We start from the raw sequence: 24,152 nt of genomic DNA, 5'->3' as shown, positions 1-24,152 counted from the left end.
AGTGCATTCCACAATTAGAACACTTACATGAGACCAGCACAGATCAAACAGACGTTTCAAAAAACCTGCTTTCACAGTGCCAAATTTAATGTTTAAAGTTCTTTAGTATGACCCATATGACAACCAATGTTTATCAATGGAGACAGCATGGTGTGGGATTCACCTATTACAATGCAGTGCTCACAGTACACCATATAAAAAAAAGAATCTCTATTACTAAACTTACCTGCTCCCCTCCCATGTTGACAAGCAGCTCAGTGCCATCAGGACTGAAAGCTACGTATGTTGCCACCAAAACACGCAATCTGTTATTGTAATCTGGCAGTTTGACTGGAAGGTGGCCTGTAGAAAATAAACACAGATAACCAATCTATGTGTTTAATCTGTAATTACAAAAGACTGCACCACAGTCTAAGTAAAAAAAAAAAAGGGGAGGACAAAAGGCACTATGGGGAAGATTTATTCAAATCTGTGCAGAGGAAAAGTTGCACAGTTGCCAATCAGATTGCTTCTTCTATTTTTCAGTGGCCTTTTCAAAAATGAAAGAAGCGATCTGATTGGTTGCTATGGCCAACTAGTCAGCTTTTCCTCCGCACAGGTTTTGATAAATCTCACCTTATGTCTAAAAATGGCATCCAAGATGTTTTGGGCACTAAAGCCTGTATTTGCCATAATGAGTGAAACATTTGGAAATATAACATCAGGTAAAACATAATCCATGAATGGCTCAAGTCTTCCTGACTCAAACATCGGGTCTACCTAAATTACAGGCAGATTAATATATAGTTTTGTTAGAAAAGTTCCAGTGTAACTTTTAATTAAATCATTAAATCTCTGCTCCTTCTATTTCTAGTAAAAAGTGAATGATCCTACTCCGTAACTGACTGCCCACCCTGGATGACTGCCCATACACAGATAGCTGTCAATCACGGACTAAGACCGCCCACTTGACTACTAAACATAGAAAGAGCAGAGATGAAATCAATAAAATATAAGTTATACTGGAACTCTTATAACAAAACTATATATCAACTTGGGAGTTGTAGTCTTGTAGCAGGCGGGAGATGTGCGATGCAGGTGGGTAGGAGACAAGGGGGGAATGTAAATCAATGCCCCGTCATTAAGTGAGGGTAGCAGGGATAGAATCAGATGGAGCCCGGGCAGCTGCAGAGTGATGCCAGTCCGGGCTCCTTTAACATACCTTGGCGCCACTGAGTTTTTAGAGTCCCTAATGTCATTTCACATTCCCCGCTGGGTGCAGTGATTGTCCGGGACCGAGCAGCCAATCACGGAACCCGGCGGGAAATTTGATCTTACATTAGGGACTAAAACTCTGCGGCTCTGTTATAGGTTAAAAGGAGCCCGGGGTGGCATCACTTTGCAGCCGCCCGGGACTCCTGCAGACGGGCTGGGAGATGTGCAGGAGCGTCCCTGCCATCCATCATCCCTGTGGTACAGATTGAGGGATGGCAGGGACGGCTCCTGCACATCTCCCGGCCCGTCTGCAGGAGTCCCGGGCTGCTGCAGTGTTATGTCAGCCCAGGCTCCCTTTGCTACGGCACAGCAGAGTTTACTGTCAGTTCAGATTTCTCGCGGGGTCCAGTGTTACGGGATCAGACAGGAAATATGAAATTACTGTGATTTTCTGATCACCGCTGGCCAGGGAGTGGCGCGCATTACTGCCCACTTCCCTGGCTTGCAAGACTACAACTCCCAGCGTTTCCTTACAGTAAGCTTGTCACCTGCCCCCTGCCGCACTATTACAACTCCCAGCGTGCCCTTACTGTAAGGGAATTCTGGGAGTTGTAGTCATGCAGCAGGGGGGGGGGGGTAGGTGACAAGCTTGTCACCCCCCAGCACATCTCCCGCACCACATGACTACAACTCCCAGCATGTTCTTGCTGTAAGGGCATGCTGGGAGTTGTAGTTGTGAGGCACGGGAGATACGCGGGCGGGTGACAATAAAATGTATTAACCTATTTTTCTTTTTTTCTCATTTCAGATCCACGTATCCTGTGGACTACTTCGGATTCGGTGGACTGAGTCGATGATCAGTTTTTTTTTTTCTTCTTTCTGTTTAAATGTTAATAAAATGGTTAACGTGGGCTTGTGGAGGAGTGTTTTTTGGGAATATTTTTTTTTTTTTTTTTTTAACTTGTTGAGTTTTTATTTATTTATTTTATTTACTTGACAAGCTTAGTAGTGGAAGCCGTCTTATAGATTGAATTAATTACTAAGCCAGGGCTTAGCGTTAGCCCCAATTACAGCTAGCGCTAACCCCCAATTATAACCCATGTACCCACCGCCACAGGGGTGCTGGGAAGAGCTGGTACCCACAGGCCCGGAGCATCAAAAATGGTGCTCCTGGGCCTAGGCGGTAACAGGCTGGCGCTATTTAGGCTGGGGATGGCAAGTAACAATGGTCCTCGCCCACCCTGGTAACATCAGGCTGTTGCTGCTTGGTTGGTATTTGGCTGAAAATAAAAATGTTTTTATTTTTTATATTTAATTATTTATGCAAAAAAAATAAAAAATAAAAAAGCATAAAAAAGGTCCCCATATTTTTATTCTCAGCCAAATACCAATCAAGCAGCAACAGCCTGACGTTACCAGGGTGGCCGAGGACCATTGTTACTGGCCCTCCCCAGCCTAAATAACATCAGCCTATTACCGCCTAGGCCCAGGAGCGCCATTTTTGATGCTCCGGACCTGTTGGTACTAGATCTTCCCGGCACCCCTGTGGCGGTGGGTACCGGGGTAATAATTGGGGGTTAGCGCTAGCTGTTTTTGTGGCTAATACTAAGCATGGCTTAGTAATGGATTCCCTCTATAAGATGGATTCCACTACTAAGCCTGTAAAGTAAATAAAAAATTAAAAAACACAACACGTTTAAAAAAAATTTCATTCCAAAAAAAACACTCCCCCAAAAGCCCTCGTTAACCATTTTATTAACATTAAACTAAAAAAGCACTGGTCACCATAGTCCTCCGAATCTAAAGTAATCCACAGTATACACTGATCTGTAATGAGAAGTAAAAAAAAAAAATTTTAAAATTAGCACATTTAGGGGGAAAAAAGTAACAAAAATTAATATATATATATATATATATATATATATATATATATATACACACACACATTTTTTTTTCAAAGCTGCAAATTGGTGTTCTTGAGTCATTTATTGTTTTTTGCTTAAGTGTGCTAAAAATAAGGGTATTCAAAAGTGATTTATTGGTTTTTGCTTATTTAAGCCAAATTCATCAACCCCCCACCCTGTGATAGTATGATAAATGTGCCATACATAAGCAAAACTAAAGCAAAAAAAATTAAAATGCCTACAGAACCTGCTTACCAAAGCAACGATGATAAATGTACCCCATTATCTTTATAGCAGGTTATATATTTTTTTTTTTTAAAGCAGTACAGCGGCCCTCGAGTTATGATGGCCCCGACATGTTTTTTTCGACATACGATGGCCTTTCAGAGGCCATCGTATGTTGAAGTAAGTATCGACATATGATACTTTTTGCGGGGCCATCACCATGATTTTACTTACCGGTGCAGGCTGCGGGGCGCCGTGGTGCGGGGTGCAGTTGCGCCGGAGTCCTCCTCTTGATGCAGATCGACGAAACCGCAGTCATGTGACAGTGACGTTGCCAGCCTGCATCTACGCCGCCATTTGAGGAGCGCCGCCCGTGAGGAGAAGACGTGAGGAGCTGGCGAGTATGACTTAGTAGCTCACTCACGTGGCGGAGTCGTTAACCCCTCACCCCGCGGCAGCGTTAATGTTGCCGTGGGGTGAGGGGTTAACGCTACCGCTGCCATGGGGTGAGGGGTTAACTTTACCCCTCACCCCATGGCAGTCGTAGCATTAACCCCTCACCCCGCGGCAGCGTTATCGCTGACGCGGGGTGAGGGGTTAACGCTACCGCTGCCATGGGGTGAGGGGTTAACTTAACCCCTCACCCAATGGCAGCGGCAGTGATAACCCCTCTTCCCAGGACATAACAGCAGAGACCCCAGGCCTGGGTACAAGGCCCCCCAGGCCTGGGCCAAAGACCCCCCCAGGCCTGGGCATGCCCACCCCCTCAACGAAAGTCTATGGGAAGGGGGCGTGCACACAGCATTCGGAGTAATAAACTTCCGGACACTGTGAGCGGAGCTCCGGAAGGCAGGGCAGTGGAGAACCCCTTTAAGCCCAGTCTGTCCCTTTTTTTATTTTACCCCGCAAGACAACCCCAGAACTGTCAATCATAACTACAGTGACTAGGTTCATACATAAGAGCAAATGGCAAAAAAATTTGACTGTGACAAATATATAACAGATTGAGGAGACCAAAAGAGGCCTGATCTGGACAATAATGTTACTCTTCTCATGAGAAACATTTACATTCTTTATATTATAATATGTAATATATATTTTAACTGTGATGAGTTTGACCAAAGATACCCTCAACAATAAGGGAAAAAAGAGCTATTTCTAAGTATTTTTCTTAGAGAAAATGCACATGTGCAGTCTCTCTTCATTTTTCTTTAATCCATTTATAGAAAATAGTAGATACAGGACTCATGTTTCTAATCAGTGAAGGTCCCAGAACAATTATCACATTCTGGGAAAAAAGTGAAAAGTTTCTTTTTGTTGAAAACCCATTTTTATTTAAGTGGCTACAAGAGACAGGGGTGTGGAAATTTAAAAAAAAACTACTTGTCCAAGGGACTAAAGCGGAACACAATCTACTTGTCCCTCAAGAAAATCTACTTGTCCTGGTTGATGAAATAATTTCAACCAAAATAGTCTGATCCCCCCCACTAGACCACCAGGGATGGATATAAGATTCCTTTAGACACTGCTGACAGCGGTAATCTAATGGTTTAATAGGTGATCGCAGCATGCCAGGATATTAGCGGCTGGAGAGCTGTAGCTAGATCCTCTTACGCCCGAGACAAGCCCAGATAAGTCTACATGTAACTTTTTGATCACCTTATAAAAAATTTCTCATATGAAGTGACCAAAAATGAGCAATTCTGGACTTATTTACATTTACACCATTCACCGTACGGTTTAATTAACATCATATTTTAATAGTCTGGACATTTCCACATGCAGCTATATCACTTATGTTTATTTTTGTACATTATTTTTATTTAAAGAAAATTGGAAACTTTTATTAGGAAAGGGGCTTATTCACATGTATACGCACTTTATAAAATGTTTTAATCACTATTTTTCAGTCTCAATAGGAACTTATGTGTTACTGGGTGGTGTTCTGCTTCTCCAGTTTATGTGCTGCATTTTGTGTCAGAAAATGCTGGAAGTTGCATTTTGTTAACTAGTTGTAGATAACTACAACTCCCAGCATGCCCTGATGCAGCCTATGGTTCTGTGGGTGTTGCAGCATGTTGCACTGTATAGTACAGTTAAGGTTATTGTGTAACATGCTGGGAGTTGTAGTTTTGGTTTGTGTCAGCTGCAGAGCCATAGTCTGTGTCAAGGAATACTGGGAATTACAGTTAGTAACTACAACACCCAGCATGCCCTGATGCAGCCTATGGCTCTGCAGCTGACCCGAACCAAAACTACAACTCCCAGCATGTTACACTTTATAGTTCTACAGTTTAGGTTATGGTCCAACATGCTGGGAGTTATAGTTTTGGTTCGGGTGTGTTTGTGTGCATCCGTGGGGCTCTTGGTTGGCGGGTGAGTATGAAGGGGGGGGGGATTCTGGGGGTGCAATTTAGTGCGGGTGCCACTAAAAATAAATAAAATTAGATGGCACAACTGCCCTAATGCCCGACGTGACAGTCCGCTCCTATACAAAACATTCATGCATACACATATCATACATGCACCAGCCACTGCCCCCATATACATACACACACACCCCCCGCCACTGCCCCCCCACATCATACATCACATATACACATACACTCACACCATACATATACACCATACATATGCACACATCATACATACACCTGCCGCTGCCCACCCCACATCATACATCACATACACACATCACACTTAGACATCATACACATCACACAGACATCATACACACACACACACACACACACACCCCGCCACTGCCCCCCCACATCATACATTACATACACACATACACTCACACCCTACATATACACCATACATATGCACACATCATACATACACCTGCCGCTGCCCCCCTCCACATCATACATTACATACACATCACACTTAGACATTATACACACATCATACATTACATACACATCACACATAGACATCATACACACATACACTCACACCATACATATCCACCAGTGTTTCCCAACCAGGGTGCCTCCAGCTGTTGCAAAACTACAACTCCCAGCATGCCCAGGGCATGCTGGGAGTTGTAGTTTTGCAACAGCTGGAGGCACCCTGGTTGGGAAACACTGATATACACCATACATATGCACACATCATACATACACCTGCCGCTGCCCCCCCCCATCAAACATTACATACACATCACACATACACTCACACCATTCATATACAACCACCCTTCCTGCCGCCACCTGTATTCTCGGTCTCCTCACCTGAGCTGTAGTCCCGGCCGGTGTGAGGTGAGATTTCCGTCCTCCCCTCCCCCCCTGCGCTGTGTTTTCCCCGTGCAAACAAGCAACCGCCCCGTGGTGGATTAGGTCCTGTGGAGACAGAGCAGGGGGAGGGGGAGGGATAGAGCTGTGTGCGGGGGATGGAGCTGTGCACGGAGCTGTGTGCGGGGGATGGAGCTGTGCACGGAGCTGTGTGCGGGGGATGGAGCTGTGCACGGAGCTGTGTGCGGGGGATGGAGCTGTGCACGGAGCTGTGTGCGGGGGATGGAGCTGTGCACGGAGCTGTCTACATCCTCTCTCTCACCCTGCTGCGTCTTCTGAGCTCCGTCCATCCTCCGGGAGGGGAGATAAGGGGGCTCTGCAGTCAGCTGGAGGCCGCCGCCCCCTCCATACACTCTGAGAGCTGGTGTGAGGTGTATACTTCCATCGGCTCCTGCACCTCACACCGACATTAAAGGAAAATAAGGGGGAAGTCGGTCTGTCCCTGCCCGATACAGGGCTAAATCTATAAACAATTCACCTGCCCGGCACCCAAAACTACTTGTCCCGGGCGTCGGGCTATAGGATTTCCACATCCCTGAGAGATGAGCTTAAACTATAGTAAATGCATCAAAAACTGAAACTGCCGACTAGAGATGAGCAAACTTACAGTAAATTCGATTCATCACGAACTTCTCGGCTCGGCAGTTGATGACTTATCCTGCATAAATTAGTTCAGCTTTCAGGTGCTCCCATGGGCTGGAAAAGGTGGATACAGTCCTATGAGACTCTTTCCTAGGACTGTATCCACCTTTTCCAGCCCACCGGAGCACCTGAAAGCTGAACTCATTTATGCAGGAAAATTCATCAACTGCCGAGCCGAGAAGTTCGTGACGAATCGAATTTACTGTAAGTTCGCTCATCTCTACTGCCGACTATCGATTAGTTTGGTCTACATACATTAGGTCAGCTTTTAACCCTTTAAGGACTCAGACCATTTTCACCTTAAGGACTCAAAACTATTTAAGTTTTTGCACTTTTGTTTTTTTCTCCTCACCTTCTAAAAATCATAACACGTTCAATTTTGCACCTACATATGCATATAAGGGCTTGTTTTTTGTGTCAACAATTGTACTTTGGTACTTATTTTATAACAATCTGCGGCAAAACAAAAAAAATTAAAAATTTGGGGCTTCTGTTTCTACGCGGTGCACTTTTCAGTAAAAATGACACCTCATTTTTATTCTGTAAGTCCATACGGTTACAAGGATACCCAATTTATGTAGATTTATTTTACTACTTAAAAAAAAATTATAACTACATGCACCGAAATTAGTATGTTTAAGATCGTCATCACCTGACCCCTAACTTTATTTTTCCGCATACAGGGCTATATGAGGGCTCATTTTTTTTTTGCACCGTGGTCTGTAGTTTTTATCGGTACCATTGTTGTTTTCATGGGACTTTTTGATCGCTTTTTATTAATATTTTTATAGTATATGCAGTGACCAAAAATGCATAATTTTGGACTTTGGTATTTTTTTTACATGTACAACCGTGCGGTTTAGCTAACCTTATATTTTAATAGTTCAGACTAGAGATGAGCGAACTTACAGTAAATTCCATTCATCACGAACTTCTCGGCTCGGCAGTTGATAACTTTTCCTGCGTAAATTAGTTCAGCATTCAGGTGCTCCGGTGGGCTGGAAAAGGTGGATACATTCCTAGGAAAGAGTCTCCTAGGACTGTAACCACCTTTTCCAGCCCACCAGAGCACCGGAAAGCTGAACTAATTTATGCAGGATAAGTCATCAACTGCTGAGCCGAGAAGTTCGTGACGAATCGAATTTACTGTAAGTTCGCTCATCTCTAGGTCAGACATTTATGCATGTGGTGATACCACATATGATTATTTTTATTCTTTATTACATTATTTTATTTAAACAATGGGAAAAGGGGGTGATTTTAACTTTTAATAGGGAAGGGATTAATTAACTTTTATTAAAGGGGTACTCCGGTGGAAAACTTTTTTTTTTTTAAATCAACTGGTGCCAGAAAGTTAAACAGATTTGTAAATTACTTCTATTAACAAAATCTTAATCCTTCCAGTACTTATTAGCTGCTGAATACTACAGAGGAAATTATTTTCTTTTTTGGAAAACAGAGCTCTCTGCTGAATCACGAGCACAGTGCTCTCCGCTGACATATCTGTCCATTTTAAGAACTGTTCAGAGTAGAAGAAAATCCCCATAGCAAACATATGCTGCTCTGGACATATGCTGTCAGCAGAGAGCACTGTGTTCCAAAAAGAAAATAAATTTCCTCTGTAGTATTCAGCAGCTAATAAGTATTGGAAGGATTAAGATTTTTTTAATAGAAGTAATTTACAAATCTGTTAAACTTTCTGGCACCAGTTGATAAAGTTTTTCACCGGAGTAAACCTTTAACTTTAATTTTTACACTTTTTTTTTTTTTTTAGCCCCCACAAGGGACTACAACATGCAATCTTCTGAATGCATATACTTATGAATGCTATACCATAGCATAGCATTGATCAGTGTTACCGGCGCTCTGCTGCTCCTGCCTGAGCAGGCATGGAGCAGTGGATCGCCGATCAGACGACAGGGAGGCAGATGAGGACCCTCTCGTCGTCCAGTAAGCTTATTGGGACATCGCAATTTTGTCCCGATCAGCTCTGCTGAGCTGCCGGGATTGTTACACTTTCGTTTTAGACGCCATGATCAACTTTGATCGCGGCGTCTGAAAGTTTAATGCCGCGCATCGGCTCAATCGACGGTGCCCGGCATTAGCTGTGGGTCCTGGCTGCCCGTAGCAACCGGGACCCTCCGGGTTTAACCCGTTCTCCGCTGGCGAGAATGGTTTAAACCCGGTAAACGCGACCAGGGCGTACAGGTACGCCCCGAGTCCTTAGATACAGGGACGTCAGGGCATACCTGTATGCCCTGCGTCCTTAAGGGGTTAAAGTTGTCAAGAAAAGATCAGGATGACAGTCTAAGGTTTCCAAGGACTTATCTTTTTTGGAGCAACAAAGCACTTTGAAAGAGGAACCAATTTGTGCAGATTAAACTAATCTATCCTTTTCGGCTTTGGCCGCATTTACTGTAGTGTCACTCGTTTTGGCTGGCTGTATTTTAAGGAAAAACATCAAACTAACATAATAAAAATTATTTATGGCAAATTTTGTAGTGCCCTTCACCACTCAGAAAAGGAGTGCTTGATCCATTACAGTTCTAAAGTCTTCAACTGTCCCCAAATTGAGCTGTAAGAGACTAATTGGATATATCTTTTATTTAGCAACTAGCTGAGTACCCGGTGCTGCGTGGTTTTTCCTTCCTAATCCTTGTTGGGGAGGAAAATAAACAAAGGAGGAAGCTTTTGACTTCATATCCCGTCCTCATATATTGTTGTCATATCCCGACCTCCTATCCAGACCTCCCATCCCGGTCCTCCCATCCCGGTCCTGCCATCCCGGTTCTCCTATGTCCAAAGACAAAAGGGAAAAAAGAGGGAACACGCGCCCCTAGTGTGATATGTTTATAGACAGTGAATAAGTGCAATAAAGGTCACACTTACCACAATGTGTTGCGCTAAGGGCACAACACCATACAGCGTATTAATCAGGTTAGGTTGTCAGCAGCCACGATCCTCCGGTCTATCCTGGTTCACCGGTCCAAATAGCATCAATGAAAAATAGCAAACATGGATCTTTGCAGGCGCATGGACAGCAGTGGATAAAAGTTCTATCCACTGCTGTCCATGCGCCTGCAAAGATCCATGTTTGCTATTTTTCATTGATGCCATCCTCCTATGTCGACCTCCTATCCCGACCCGTAATATGTGTACCAGGTATTGAAATATCTCCAGCCGTATGGAAGATATGTGGGAACATACATTTCCCATTGATTTGCATGGGACTTTAAACAAAACCCCGACCCTCACAAATGGGGGTAGTTAAGGGTTAAATTAACTATCCTATATTTTAAGTGGACATATCAGTGACATGTGACCAAGTATTATCAAAATATCTCCAGCCATTTGGAAGTTATGCAGTAAGATATTTCCCATTGACTTGTATAGGACTTTAAACATAAACCCCGCCCCTGGCAAATGGGGGTGAGTAAGGGTTAAATCACCTATCCTATGTTTGTTGTTGACATATAAGTAACATGTGTGCCAAGTTTTATGTTAATAATCTTTAGCCGTTTGGACGTGATGCTGGAACATACACACACACACGTTGAGTTTTATATAAAATATATATATATATAAATATATATAAAAATATATATATATAAATATATATATAAATATATATATAAATATATATATATGAATATATATATAAATATATATATAAATATATATATAAATATATATATAAATATATATAGAGGTCGGAACACAGAGATGGAATCTTACCCGCCACATAATACTGTGCAGCTCCCTCAGGAATGGGTTTTTGTCTTGAGCAAAAGGTGTGAAGCCCAGTTTGTGTCTGCTGGAGATTCTTTCTGTAGTGAAGAACATGTATTAGGCGATAGTGAAGGTAATCTACCAACACCTGCTATAAATAATACTCCTTAAACTACCATTCCCAAACAGTAACCACTTACCTGTGACTGTGGATCATGCGGATATCATACAGTCTCACAAAAGGCCCACTGGCTCCTACTGCCAAGCAGTTGTTGTCTCGGGGACTAATGCTTACACATTTTGCCTCCACCAGCTGACCACAGTACTCCGTTAAATCAATCAAAACATCAGAGTGGGTGCTACTCTCCCTTATATCATACTGCCTGAAGAAAAAGCAAGCACAAATATATTCACCTAGTTACAATACATTCATAACGTTTTCGACCCTTAGGCTAGGTTCAGACTACGGAATTTCCGCCTGCAATTTCGCTTTGTGAAACTTCAGAATTTGTGAAGCGGAATTTGTGAACGGAAATTCCGCTTAGAAATTCCGCTCTTTCTTCAGGCGGAAATTTTCTGCCCTGAGATTCCGTAGTCTGAACCTAGCCTTACACTTTTTTCATGTTTTGTTATGTTGCAGCATTGCACTAAAAGAAAATTTAAAAATATCTCGTCTCCCACCATTATGCACCCAATACCCAATAATAAGTACGGTATGTAGAATTTTTTACAAATTTATAAAAAATGAAAAACTAAAATTTGACTTTGACAGTATTCAGACCCTTTATTATGACACATAAAATGTAGCTCTGGAGCCTCCCATTTCTCTTGATCATCTCTGAGATATTTCCACACCTTGATTGTGTTACGGTGAGCGCTCTGGTCCAGCGATCCGACAGTGAGCGCTCACCTCCCCGCTTCTTGCCTGCCTCCACTATGGCCCAGTCTCCTGCTGCAGCCGGCGGGGCTGGGATTCGCATCACGGGACGCGCCCGCATGTGAGTCCCAGCCCGTCACTCACCACAAGGTCCTTCTGCCTCCTCCTATGCCTCTCTGCTCTGGCGTGTGTGTCCCCGTCCCCTAAGCTCAGAAATTTAAAGGGCCAGTAAGCCCAATAATTAAAGGAGATGTCCGGTGCAGACTTTTTCTATTCCATCCTGCCCGGCTACAAAAAGAGACAAAACAAACTTTTACTTACCTCCATATGTTGCCCTGGAGCTCCACAACAGCTGATCGGTCGGCCGGGCTGTTTACTTCCTACTTCCTTTAGCCCGGTACGTCACACGGCACTTCAGCCTATCACCGGCCGAGGCGGGACATTGCTGCAGCTGGTGATAGGCTGAAGCGCCGTGTGACGTACTGGGCTAAAGGAAATAGGAAGCAGACAGCCTGGCTGTTGTGGAGCTGCGGGGCAACATATGGAGGTAAGTAAAAGTTTTTTTCGCTTTTTTTGCAGCCCGGGCAGGACGAAATAGAAAAAGTCTGCGCCGAACATCTCCTTTAAGTAATCACCTGTGCCTCAGTTATAAGTTCCTCCACCTCCCTGCAGGATCTTCAGTGCCCCTAGCCTGAGATTAAGCGTTCCTATTGTCTGTTTTCATTGCCCTTGTATTTTGACCCTTCAGCTAAGTTATTCGACTACACACCTTTTCCGCCTGCCCTGACCTTCTGCTCTACGCCTGTGCCTCATCCTTCTGTACCTCATCTTGCCCAGTTACCTGTGTGGTCGAGTCGTATTAGGGGTAGCAACCTGGGCGTCACCTGCCGCAGCAAGCCTATCCTGCCTTGCGGCAGGCTCTGGTGAAGACCATCGGCACCTTAGACTCTGCTCCCCGATACGGTCAGTGTCATCTGCCGCACAGGTTGAAGTATACACATCCAGCAGCACTACTACTACTACCGTGAGCGTTACAGCAAGATCTGGCCATGAATCCCACTGGGGTTCCGCTGCCCGATAATCCGGACCTCGCCTCAATCGTGGCTCTCCAGTCGCAGCAGTCGAGGTAGTGCACAGAAGCTGGTCGGACTGATACTGGCTCCCCGCCATTGCGGGTTTGCGCACCTACCGGGATCCTGTAATTGGCGGTTACATCAGCGGACTGTACTGGGAGTCGGACTACAGACTGTTATCCCTTCTGGATCCGCTGTGATCAAATACACCCGCATAGTGGCACCTATCGGGGTGCTACATGTATTGACTTATGTTAATATACTGAGTGACGCTATTGTTATCTCTTTATTTCACACAATCCACATTGTTGAGACTTTCTGTATGTATGAAGTTCTCCTGATGACGCTCTAGATTAGGGCAGAAACGCATAGAGAACGTTATATATGTGTATATATATGTCAATCCACCGGATTGGTGGCGCTCTGAATATTTGGTAAATCCACCATACGGGTTTTAACCTTGAGTGGATCCTGTGCATTAACTATTTTATATGGTGTTGGTTCACAATCACTATAGTGGTGTATTTTAATTAAACATATTAAAAGTTATACTTTAGTAGCACTCCCCTCACACTTTTTTTAAAAAAAAGTTTTTTTTACATTTTTGATGCTGGGAGATGATATGACTCCTTGTAGGTCAGCAAAATCATTCTACATACCTAATTTTTTTTGTCGCAGCAGTTGGCCCAGCAGGCACAACAGTTAAACCAATTGTCCGCCATGATGCAGCAGTTGCTATCTGCTCAACAACAACCACAGCAGCCACAGCCTCCTCCTGCTCCAGTGTTGCCTCTCGCTCCTGCAGTCACCCTGAGAATTATGAGGGGGATCCCAAGTCTTGCTGTGGTTTCGTGACACAGTGCTCCATGCACATATAACGTATGGTGGAACAGTTCCCTACGGAACGAGCAAAGGTGGCCTTTGTACTCAGTCTCTTAACTGAAAAGGCCCTGGCCTGGGAAACCCCGCTATGGGATCGCAGTGATCCACTCACTACTAATCTCCAGGCTTTTCTGTCAGAATTCCGTGGAGTCTTTGAAGAACCTGCATGAGCTTACTCTGCTGAGAAAGCTTTGCTGAGTCTTTCTCCGGGTAACTCCTCTGTGGGCGAGTATGCCATCCGATTCCGTACCCTGGCATCGGAGTTATCCTGGAAAAATGAAGCTCTTTGCACCACTTTTAAGAGAGGACTTTCTAGCCATATCAAGGATGTCCTTACTGGCCGGGAATTGCCTACTACCCTGAATTAACATACAGTTGGCATCTCGGATTGATATTTGTTTCTCTGAATGACGTGAGGAACTACGTCAAGAAAGGGAGTCTGCACGACCTCGGCGCTTTCCTCGCCTGGCACCCGTCTTCCAGCAACCACCTCAACCTTCTACGTTGCCTCCCGCTGTGGAGGCTATGCAGGTGGATCGGTCTCGCCTGACTCTGCAGGAAAGAACCCACCAACAAGTTGAGAATCTTTGCCTTTACTGCACCAGTGCAGATCATTTCCTCAGAGATTGTCCTCTGCGTCCACAGTCACAGGGAAGCGCTCGCACCTAGTGTTTGTAGGAGAGGCCTCCCTAGGTGTATACCTCCTCTCTATGCTTGAATTTGACGGTCCAGCTATCTCTACCCTCCAAAGAGACTATTTCCGTTCTTGTAATTGTTCCGATATTGTAAAGAAAACCTGACTCAGTCTGGATTTCAGACTGGGACTAAGATTCATCTTCCAACAAGACAATGAACATAAGCACACAGCTGAGACAGTATGGGAGTGGCTTAGGGACAACTATGTGCGAGGCCTTGAGTGGTCCTACCAGAGCCCTGGCTCAAAACCAGTCAAATAGCTCTGGTGAAACCTACAAATGGCTGTCCATTGACGGTCCCCATCCAACCTTACAGAGGTGGAGAGGATCTGCAGAGAAGAATGGCAAAAATCTCCAAATCCAGGTGTCCAAAAAATTTAGCATCCTCCCCAATAAGACTGGAGGCTGTAAAGGTTCTTCAACTAGGTACTGAGTAAAGGGTCTGAAGTCTTATGCTAATGCAAAATCCCCCCCCCCCCCCAATAAATTAGCAATGATTTCTAAAATTCAGTTTTCACTTTTAGTGCTGAGCGGTATACTGGTTCATACCGAATACCGAAATTTTTGTCCTGCACGATATGAATTATCAACCCAGCGCTGCACTGTCCCCACATCATGGAACTAATCATATGTGACCCGCGAGCGCTGTTCTGCTTCAACCCCCCCCCCCCCCTTAAATTATCAGCCCAGAGCTGCGCTGTCCCCATCAGGGAACTAATCACATGTCACCCACAAGCACTGCCTTCATCGTCCTCCTGTTTGTTGCGGGCCGCTGGCGCTAGAACTCTGTACTGTACGATGTATCCCTCTCATGTAAGAAGCCGGCTTTTTACATGACAGTGCGCTAAACCCATCACCGTCCGAGGCGGAACATCGCTGCGGCCGGTGATAGGCTGACGGCTCTCCGACGTTCCCGTACCCAGGCAGAAGGTGAGGCCGGTACCGGACCAACGGGAGGTGAGTTAAAGTTTATTTTGTTTATCTTTTGCAGCCCGGCATAGGGATACAGCATACAGTACAGAGTTCCAGCGCCGGCAGCCCGCAACAAACAGGAGGACTAAGGAGGCAGCGCTTGCGGGTGACATGTGATTAGTTCCCCGATGGGGACAGCGCAGCGCTGGGCTGATAATTCATTGGTGGGTAGGGGAGAAGCAGAACAGCACTCGCGGGTCACATGATTTTGGGGGGGGGAGAAATACCGTTATATACCGTGGAACCACCATAAGTTACAAAAATACTGTGATACACATTTTTCGGCATACCGTCCAGCTCTATTCACTTTGTCATTATGGGGTATAGAGTACAGAATGATGGGGAAACTTGATTTTTTTCAGAAGCACTGTATACTAAATATGGTTGTGCTCCATGAAAGAATAAATTCCTCCATTCTCAGCAGAGTTTCCTCACCGGATCAAGCCATCCTCTGCTGCACTCCAGAAAGTGTTTGGCCACATAGGGGCAGTGGCAACTCGTTTCACTCTGTTGGTATGTTCTGAAAAGACATGGAGTGTTTCCTTTGCGTTAATGTCATGGACATGAACCTTGGCATCTGCAGCTCCAGTGATCAAGATACGATCTCCACTATGTGGGAGGAACTGATAGGGAAATAAAATAAGATATATTTAAATTATAAATAACAATATTCCTTTAATCTGTGTTATCAGAGCGTCATAGAGAAGTATACATTAGGCAACAACATTTCTACAAAGAAACTGTCTGTCCATTCTTATGATTTAGCTCTTTTAGGTACATTTTATTGCAGTTCTATGCTGTTTAATACTCAAAGAAATAATAGACTAAAGGGGTTGTCAGAGAAAAACTAGTGACTGGGGTGGGACACAGCAGTGGCCACAGATTGGCTGAGCAAGCAGGTCATGTGACAGTAACCTAGAAGAAGCACAGACCAGCAAAGGAAAGGGAGCGCCAGCTCGGAGTAGGCAAATATGGTGAGGGAGACTTATCAAAACCTATGTAGAGGAAGAGTGGTGCAGTTGCCCATCAGCTTCTTTAAAATTTTTTAGAAAGGACTATGAGAAATAAAAGAAACAAACAAACAAACAAACAAACAAACAAACAAACAATCTGGTTGGTATGGGTAACTAAACTCAACTAAAATGATCTGCAGGCCACTGGAGGTAGAGGCTGGGCCACATCAAGTATTCCAGACAAAAAAAGGGAAGGCTGGGAGCTGCAGTTACTAACTACAGTGCCCAATATGCCCTGATTGAGCCTATCGCTCTGCAGGTGACCCAAAGCTACAACCCCCAGCATGCTGCACCATAATCTATGCTGTATTATTATATAGTGAAACATGTGAAAGTTGTAGTTTTGGTCAGCTGCAGAGCCATAGGCTGTACCAGGGCATGCTGGGTGTTGCAGTTACTAAATACAACACTCGACATGCCCTGATACACCCTAAGGCTCTGGAGCTGATCCAAACCTATAAATCATGTAGTACCAAAACCAATAATTTTACAACAAATATTTGTGAAAGGCTTGGCATCCCCTTACTCACAAGCGGCACTGTGTGGCAGCCTGAAATGGTGCAAAGAGGCACAAACTCCACCGTGCTCCTCTTCGGTGGGGCTTTGTGATGTCACTGACATCTTCCTTCCTGGTAACAGACGTGCCTTTGTGTGGCACGCATCTCTGTTACCGATGCCCCGCACTGTTTAAGGACCCCGAGTAACTTATGGGCCAGCGCTACACAGATTTTTATCAAATCAACCCCAGTATGTTTATTATTGTTATACAACCTTTGCGTTTTCCCGGACAACCCCTTTAACCTGAATTCCTACAAAGAACTACTGGTAACAAAATAGGATTAGATACACCTAGATAGAAACTTGTTACTGAGAATGTTATGCATGCCTCTCACCTTAACAGAAAAAATGTTGGCAGTGTGACCTGTGTGCATAGACAACAATTTCTTGTGGCAAAAAGGATCCCACAGCATCATGTGCTGATCATCTGAGCCAGAGGCCAGCAAGCTGGAAAGAGATAAAGAAAAAGGGCATATCACACTTCACGTTCAGTAATTCATACCTTTTGTTTTCATAAATGTTACAAAACTTTTTTTTATCAAATTTGCAAGTGATTTCGGAGCTAGTTAAAAACTGTAAAAAAAATAAAAAAAAAATTTAAAACATTTAAAAAACCTTACAGCAACTGTTTCATTAGTATAAAAAGGGAGAAAATGACAATGATAAGCTTTTGACATCTGTTGTGGTTAGTTTGTGATGGATAGATAAAAAATTTTTTAAAAATAACCCAAATATACCTGATATGTGACCCCAGCCTTACATTAATGCAAAGGCTAGGATAGTATGGGCCACTGTAGATAGGGATAACTTAACGCAGCAATCTGTATAGATCACTGATTTACTGTAAAACCTTACTAGGCTGAGTGATATGCATGGGCCCAGCAAGGAAAGGGTTACAGTGCTAGGTCATCTATATACATGGCTGTATAATGCACACTGTGGGCAGATAAGACCGGAATGAGGGTTAGGAAGTAAGGTTCTGTTTATATTGTGTGTTTTAGTATGTCTTTTTGTTTAACAACTTAAGGACCAATGCAAATAAACCTGTACGCCCCTGAAAGACCAGGCCTGTTTTTCAAATCGGGGATTTCTGACTTTATTAGAGAATAACTCTGGTTTGCCACGATAATTCTGAAATAGTTTTTTTGTCACAAGTTGTCCTTCATGTACATAGTACAAGTAAGCCGATATCATTTGTATTTATTTATTTATTTATTTATTTTTTTTTACAATGCAAAAAATCATGAAATAAAACTAATAGGTTGCATATATTTATACTTTCTGACCAAATAGTTTATGAAACTTATACTTTCAGATGTCTACTTTATTTTGAAAACATTTCTTTTGTTTTTGATTAACATTTTAAATCGATTAGAAGCCTAACAATTTAAAGGGGTATTCCAGGCCAAAACTTTTTTTTTAATATATCAACTGGCTCTGGAAAGTTAAACAGATTTGTAAATTACTTCTATTAAAAATCTTAATCCTTCCAACAGTTATTAGCTTCTGAAGTTGAGTTGTTGTTTTCTGTCTAACTGCTCTCTGATGACTCATGTCCCGGGAGCTGTGCAGTTCCTATGGGGATATTCTCCCATCATGCACAGCTCCCAGGACGTGACATCATCATTGAGCAGTTAGACAGAAAACTTCAGAAGCTAATAACTATTGGAAGGATTAAGATTTTTTAATAGAAGTAATTTACAAATCTGTTTAACTTTCCAGAGCCTCAAGGTATTCGCTAATGGGTAGTCAATATTTTAACACCATCGTTTTTTGGCAGGAACTATCACTAAGTCAGTGTTAAAAATTCGAAATTAGCTTTTCCTCCACAAATGCATCATTTGTGGGACATATTTTTTGTACATCGCTGATATTGAAAGAAATGCACCCTATATTTTATTGAGCTGTCCGGACTGTGTTTGGAAATACCCCGGCTTAGGTCATATTTGATTCCTTGGCCGTGTGGTAGGACCCAGAAGGAGAGGCACACCATTTGGCTTTCAGGGCATCATTTTAGGCCGAATGGATTTTAGGCCGCACTTCATGTCTACAAAGGGTTTTAGCTGCCAGAACCATACAGAACCCCCACAAGTGACCACATTTTGGAAACTGCACCCCCTAAAGTATTCACCTAGACCAAAAGTGAGTACTTCGAGTCCTTTTTGTGTGGCTGGAATGGATACAAAGTCAGTGGAAAAATTAAATTATTATTTTTTTTTCACAAATGCATAATTTGTGGGACATATTTTTGTACATTACATCTGAAAAGTAGAAAATGCGTCCCATATTTTATAACGCTGTTCATCCCGTGTTCGGTAATACCCCGCTTAGGCCATATTTGGTTGCATGTTGGGACCCAAAAGGAGAGGAGCACCATTTGGCTTTCAGGATATCATTATACAAATTATAGGCCGCACTTCCTCTTGCAAAGCATCCCAGCTGTCAGAATAATACTAAGTGACCCCATTTTCAAAACTACGCCCTCTAAAGTATTCACCTAGGGCAAAAGCGAGTACGTTGAGCTCTTATTGTGTGGCTAGAATTATTTCAAAGTCAGTGGAAAAAAATAGCAATTAGCTTTTATTTCCACAAATTCTTTATTTTTGGGACATCATCTTGGTAAGTCGCTTTTGAAATGAAGAAAATGCGCCCCATATTTTATCACCGTTTGTCCCGGGCTGGGCAGTACCGCTATTTAGGCCATATCTGGTTGCCTGACCGCCTGGAGCGCATCCGCAGCATATTTCACACCGCGGATGCCCCCGGCAGTCACAAGGGCGAGATCACTGCTGCGGCTCGGTAGCTCAGTGTGTCCGCTCATGAGTGGACACACAAAGCTACCCAGCCGCAGCAGGGAGCTTACTATTGTGATTGCTGGCTGGCATCCACAGCATGTAATATTCTGTGGATGTGCGCTGAGTGATACTACACAATATGCATTTTTAGTTTTCATTATATTTATTTAATAAATGTATTTTTATTTTTTATTTTATTTTTTTACACTTATTTACATTTTTTTTAACACTTTTTTTTACTTTGATTTATTTTATATTATTTCTGTACACTTTTTTATGCTTTGGAATACTTCGTATTCCAAAGCATTGCAGTTATATGTTCCCTGCCAGTTTTACACTGGCAGGCAGCATATCAGGACGTGCCTGCAGCATATCAGGACGTGCTTCCTTGTAAAGACCCCCGGCTGCCCAGGTAACTAGCAGCACCCCGCGACCGTTGCATTGTGCTACAGGAGAGAGACAGAGGGAGCCCCCTCCCTTTGTCAAAACTCCTTACAGCTCTTGGTCGCTTCCGACCGCGGCTGTAAGGGTTAAACTGCCGGGACCGAAGTTTACTTCCATCCTGGCAGTGCGGCAGGGTCCCGGCTGTGTGTTAGAGCAGAGTCCCTACCGCGATCTCGTGGGACCACTGGGCAGCACCCACGAGAACCATGGACGTGTATATACACATCATTAACCTGTTAAAAAAGGCTTGTTAAAATGCATAATGTGAACAGACATTTTATGGCAAGGTTTCTCAAACAAGGAGCCTTCAGCTGTTGCAAAACTACAACTCAGCATTCCCAGACAGCCTTTGGTACAGATCTTTGGTTTACTGTATATTATTGCTGGACAGGAGATATACAAGGAATAACTGCTGTCAAGACAGAGCTGTACCCACGGCTGTATCGCTGCAGACAGTTTAATCCTGCTACAAGCAGCGACAGTATACAGCACTGCACTATACAACACTGTATACTGTACAACCACCAGATGTAAGTAGAGATGCTATGCATCACTACTTACCACCGTAGATGCTGAGACTATAGCATTTTTGCCAGTAAAAACGCCATAGTCTCAGCATGCTGGAAAAGTACCACTGAGCCCTAAACTGAAAAATAACCCCAATATGAGTAAAAAGATGCCAAGTTGATAGAAATACATGTACTCGGGGGTGTGGTCTGGCGCTTGGTATGAGCGGACGCATGCTGTGAGTGCTCCCGATCCGAACCTGCTAATTTAACATCCTGATCGCAAATCCTGGCTTACCGGACTACCAGAAACAGGGTCAAGACAGGGAAGATGGGCCCTAAACTGGACACAGCCTGGAATTCGGATAAATCAGCTGCAGAAAAGCTCCAAGGAGTTTGCACGGGCCGACAAACAGAATGGTGCCGGCTCTCTTCTGGCTCCTCAGATCTTCCGGCCGGGGAGAACGGCTGGGGCACATGAGTAGGAGACGAGCGCTGCAGCAGCTATCATGTGGTGAGCTCCTCTCCTGCTCATGCACCCCAGCTGAACTCCCCGGTCGGGGGAACTGAGAAGCCGGAGGAGCTTACGCTTACGGAAGTGAGCAAACTACTTCTATCGGCTATACAGGCTTCCAATACCTCATGGGAAAGCTGGAGGAACTTAGAGTGGATGTCGGCCTGCTGCATCATGATCTCCAGATGCTGAGGGACCAACCGGGTCTCTGAAAATGAGAGGCGCATCTCAGCGGTTGAAGACACAGTGAGCCCAGTGCCTGAATCTCTGACCGCCCTTAGATCCCAGGTGGAGATGCCTAAACAGAAGAACGACGACCTCGAGAACCGGCTGCGCTGAAATAACCTAAGGGTGATCGGCCTTCCGGAGAGGGCCGAGGGCCAGAACCCCAGTGCTTTCAAGGAGCGATGGCTCAAAGAGCTTTTCCCTGACGCCCCCATCTAATCAGCATTTGCAGTGGATAGGGCCCACAGGGTGCCCGCCCGGCCCCCTATCCCCGGAGGCCCGCCGAGACCATTCCTTGCCCGGCTACTGAATTGCAATGACAGGGATGTGGTGCCTCCGGAGAGGTGACTGACCCCTGCCATGGCTTCTACCTGATATCAGAGGATCTACATTGGCTGCATACTGTTCTATATGCCCTGTTCCGAGATGCAGTTTTTGAGATGCTGTGGACCTGTTAACTGTGAGTGCCTTGGCTGCTGAGACTGCTCTGATCATTCCTATGTCCCCAGCACTGACTCATCCCCCTCACCTTCTCCCCGAGTCCCACCACTGCCCTTCTGCCCCCCCCCCCCCCCCAAAGGCCCTTCTCCTTGAATGTTGGATGTGCTCTCTTCCCCCCTCTAATCCCAAGGCCCTGTACCCCCTGTTCCCGCAGGCGATGTCCTTTCTGCACCCTTTCCTTCCCCCCTCATGGTGCTGTGGAATGCTATGGACTGCCTGTCCTCAAATGTTCCATTTGTTTATGGCCCCCTTGATCTCCTACTGACTGGGAACAATGACACGATCCTGTTCAGTCCACGGATCTTGTCCCAACTGATTTTTTTTTTTTTTAGGTGCTCTGGTGCCCGCCTTGTACTACTGGATACTGCTTCCTCCTCCTTTGTACTCCTCTTCTCTCCCCCCCCCCCCCCCCCCTTCCCTCTTTTTTTTTTCTCCTTCCTCTCCAACACCCCCTCCCCACCCCTTTTTTTCCCCCCCTCTTTCTTGCTCTCTTGGATCCCCTAGTCCCTTCTGCTGCATCACTGCTCCTCTCCCCGCATCTAGCATTTTCTGTGTCTCCATTGTTTGCTTCCCCCTATCTCCCTGTACTTGGTCCTTTTCTCTGTTTCATTCTGACCTTATCTAGGTTATGTACTCGTGTAGCCTGATCTTATGTGTCATGGCAGGTTCGCCATGACACTTGGGTTCGTCACTTAGGTGGGAGCTAAGGATGTCCAGATACCAATGCTAGTACCAGGTATTTGCATGGTATCGGGGACTCGTCTAATGTCCCCGATACCTGGTAGAGTGCTCTGCTCCGTTGGCCCGTATCCCTACCGCTGCCCCCTTCTGCCATCCACATTATAGTATCTTATGGAGGAGCATGTGACACACAGGTCCCTCCACCCAGCGTAACGTTACAGAGGAAGCAGAGTGACGTGTATGTCACATGCTCCTCCATAAGACGCATGATGCGGACGGCAGAACGGGGCAGCGGCAGTGATGAGTATGGGGCTGCAGAGCGGCGACAACGGCCAGCCGGCTATCCACAAGGGGGAGGGGGGGGGGAGGGGCTTACTCGGTCTTAAAAAATTGTATCATCCCTAGTGGGAGCCCATGGCTACTCATAGGGACCCTCATGGTAGATTTCTATTTATACATGCTTATATACATAATGTCTAATGTTTTACATAATGTTTCACTCTTTCTGTATGTGCCTCCTCCTGCTTCCCTGGACATCATACATATGGCAGTTGTCTTGGCGGCTGATTACCCAAATGCTAAGACTATTTGTCTTGGTGATTTCAACTTACTGATAGACCCTGTATTGGATAGACTTAGCCCTAGGGGTGTACCCCTCGATTTGACTTGTGCACACAGCTGGGCTGGATCGATATATTTAGGACCCGTATACCCCCTCTCTGTGTATATTCCTGTTATACCCAGGGACGAAACGCCCTCTCTCGTATAGATTTAGGCCTATGCAATGCTGAGGCTCTCTTCAGTCTATCATGTCACCTATGCCCCTCATGTTTCCGATCACTCCCGGCTACTACTGACATTGTCTATGGGTCTGGCTCCTGGCCTCTCCCGTTGGAAGATACACCCCTTCTGGTAAGACCTATTGGCCCTTCAGATAGGATCCCTGATCAGTTACAGGTATTTTTGCAGGCTAACGTGGTTGATACCCCTTTACCTCGTGTGGGAAACCTTAAAAGGCCTATTTGAGGGGATATCTTTGTTTTAGGGCTGGGCGGTATGACCAAATAGGTGTATCACGGTATTTTTGTAACTTATGGCGGTTCCATGGTATATAACGGTATTTACCGTGATTAGCCCAGTAATGCGCTGTCCCCATCGGGGTACTACTCACGTCACCCGCAAGCGCTGCCCTCCTCGTCCTCCTGTTTGTTGCGGCCGCCGGCGCCAACACGCTGTATCCCTATGCCCGGGCTGCAAAAGGTAAACAAAAATAAAGTTTAACGCTTGTTCCTACGTTGGCCTTACGCTCTTCCTGGGGACGTGAGCGTCGGACAGCCGTCAGCCTATCACCGGCCACAGCGATGTTCCACCTCGGCCGGTGATAGGCTGAGCCCACTGTCATATAAGAAGCCAGCTTCTTACA

The 24,152-nt window shown here is 44.8% G+C and overlaps 1 protein-coding gene across 4 annotated transcripts in view; it reads right to left on the bottom strand.

The window, feature by feature from the left end:
• The window catches only part of WDTC1 (WD and tetratricopeptide repeats 1), a 77,983-nt gene that overhangs the window by 29,418 nt on the left and 24,413 nt on the right, over nucleotides 1-24,152 (bottom strand). For all 4 annotated transcript variants that reach the window (XM_056557390.1, XM_056557387.1, XM_056557389.1 and 1 more), the window contains exons 5-9: nucleotides 17,399-17,510; nucleotides 15,928-16,115; nucleotides 11,194-11,376; nucleotides 11,000-11,091; nucleotides 227-342 (exon numbers count right to left, since the gene is read on the bottom strand). In XM_056557390.1, the coding sequence (XP_056413365.1) occupies nucleotides 227-342; nucleotides 11,000-11,091; nucleotides 11,194-11,376; nucleotides 15,928-16,115; nucleotides 17,399-17,510 (691 nt within the window). The remainder of the gene's footprint in view (nucleotides 1-226; nucleotides 343-10,999; nucleotides 11,092-11,193; nucleotides 11,377-15,927; nucleotides 16,116-17,398; nucleotides 17,511-24,152) is intronic.

The sequence above is a fragment of the Hyla sarda genome, chromosome 2 (genome assembly GCF_029499605.1).
Source record: "Hyla sarda isolate aHylSar1 chromosome 2, aHylSar1.hap1, whole genome shotgun sequence".
Taxonomy (NCBI): domain Eukaryota; kingdom Metazoa; phylum Chordata; class Amphibia; order Anura; family Hylidae; genus Hyla; species Hyla sarda.
This window is presented reverse-complemented; position numbering and strand designations above follow the sequence as displayed.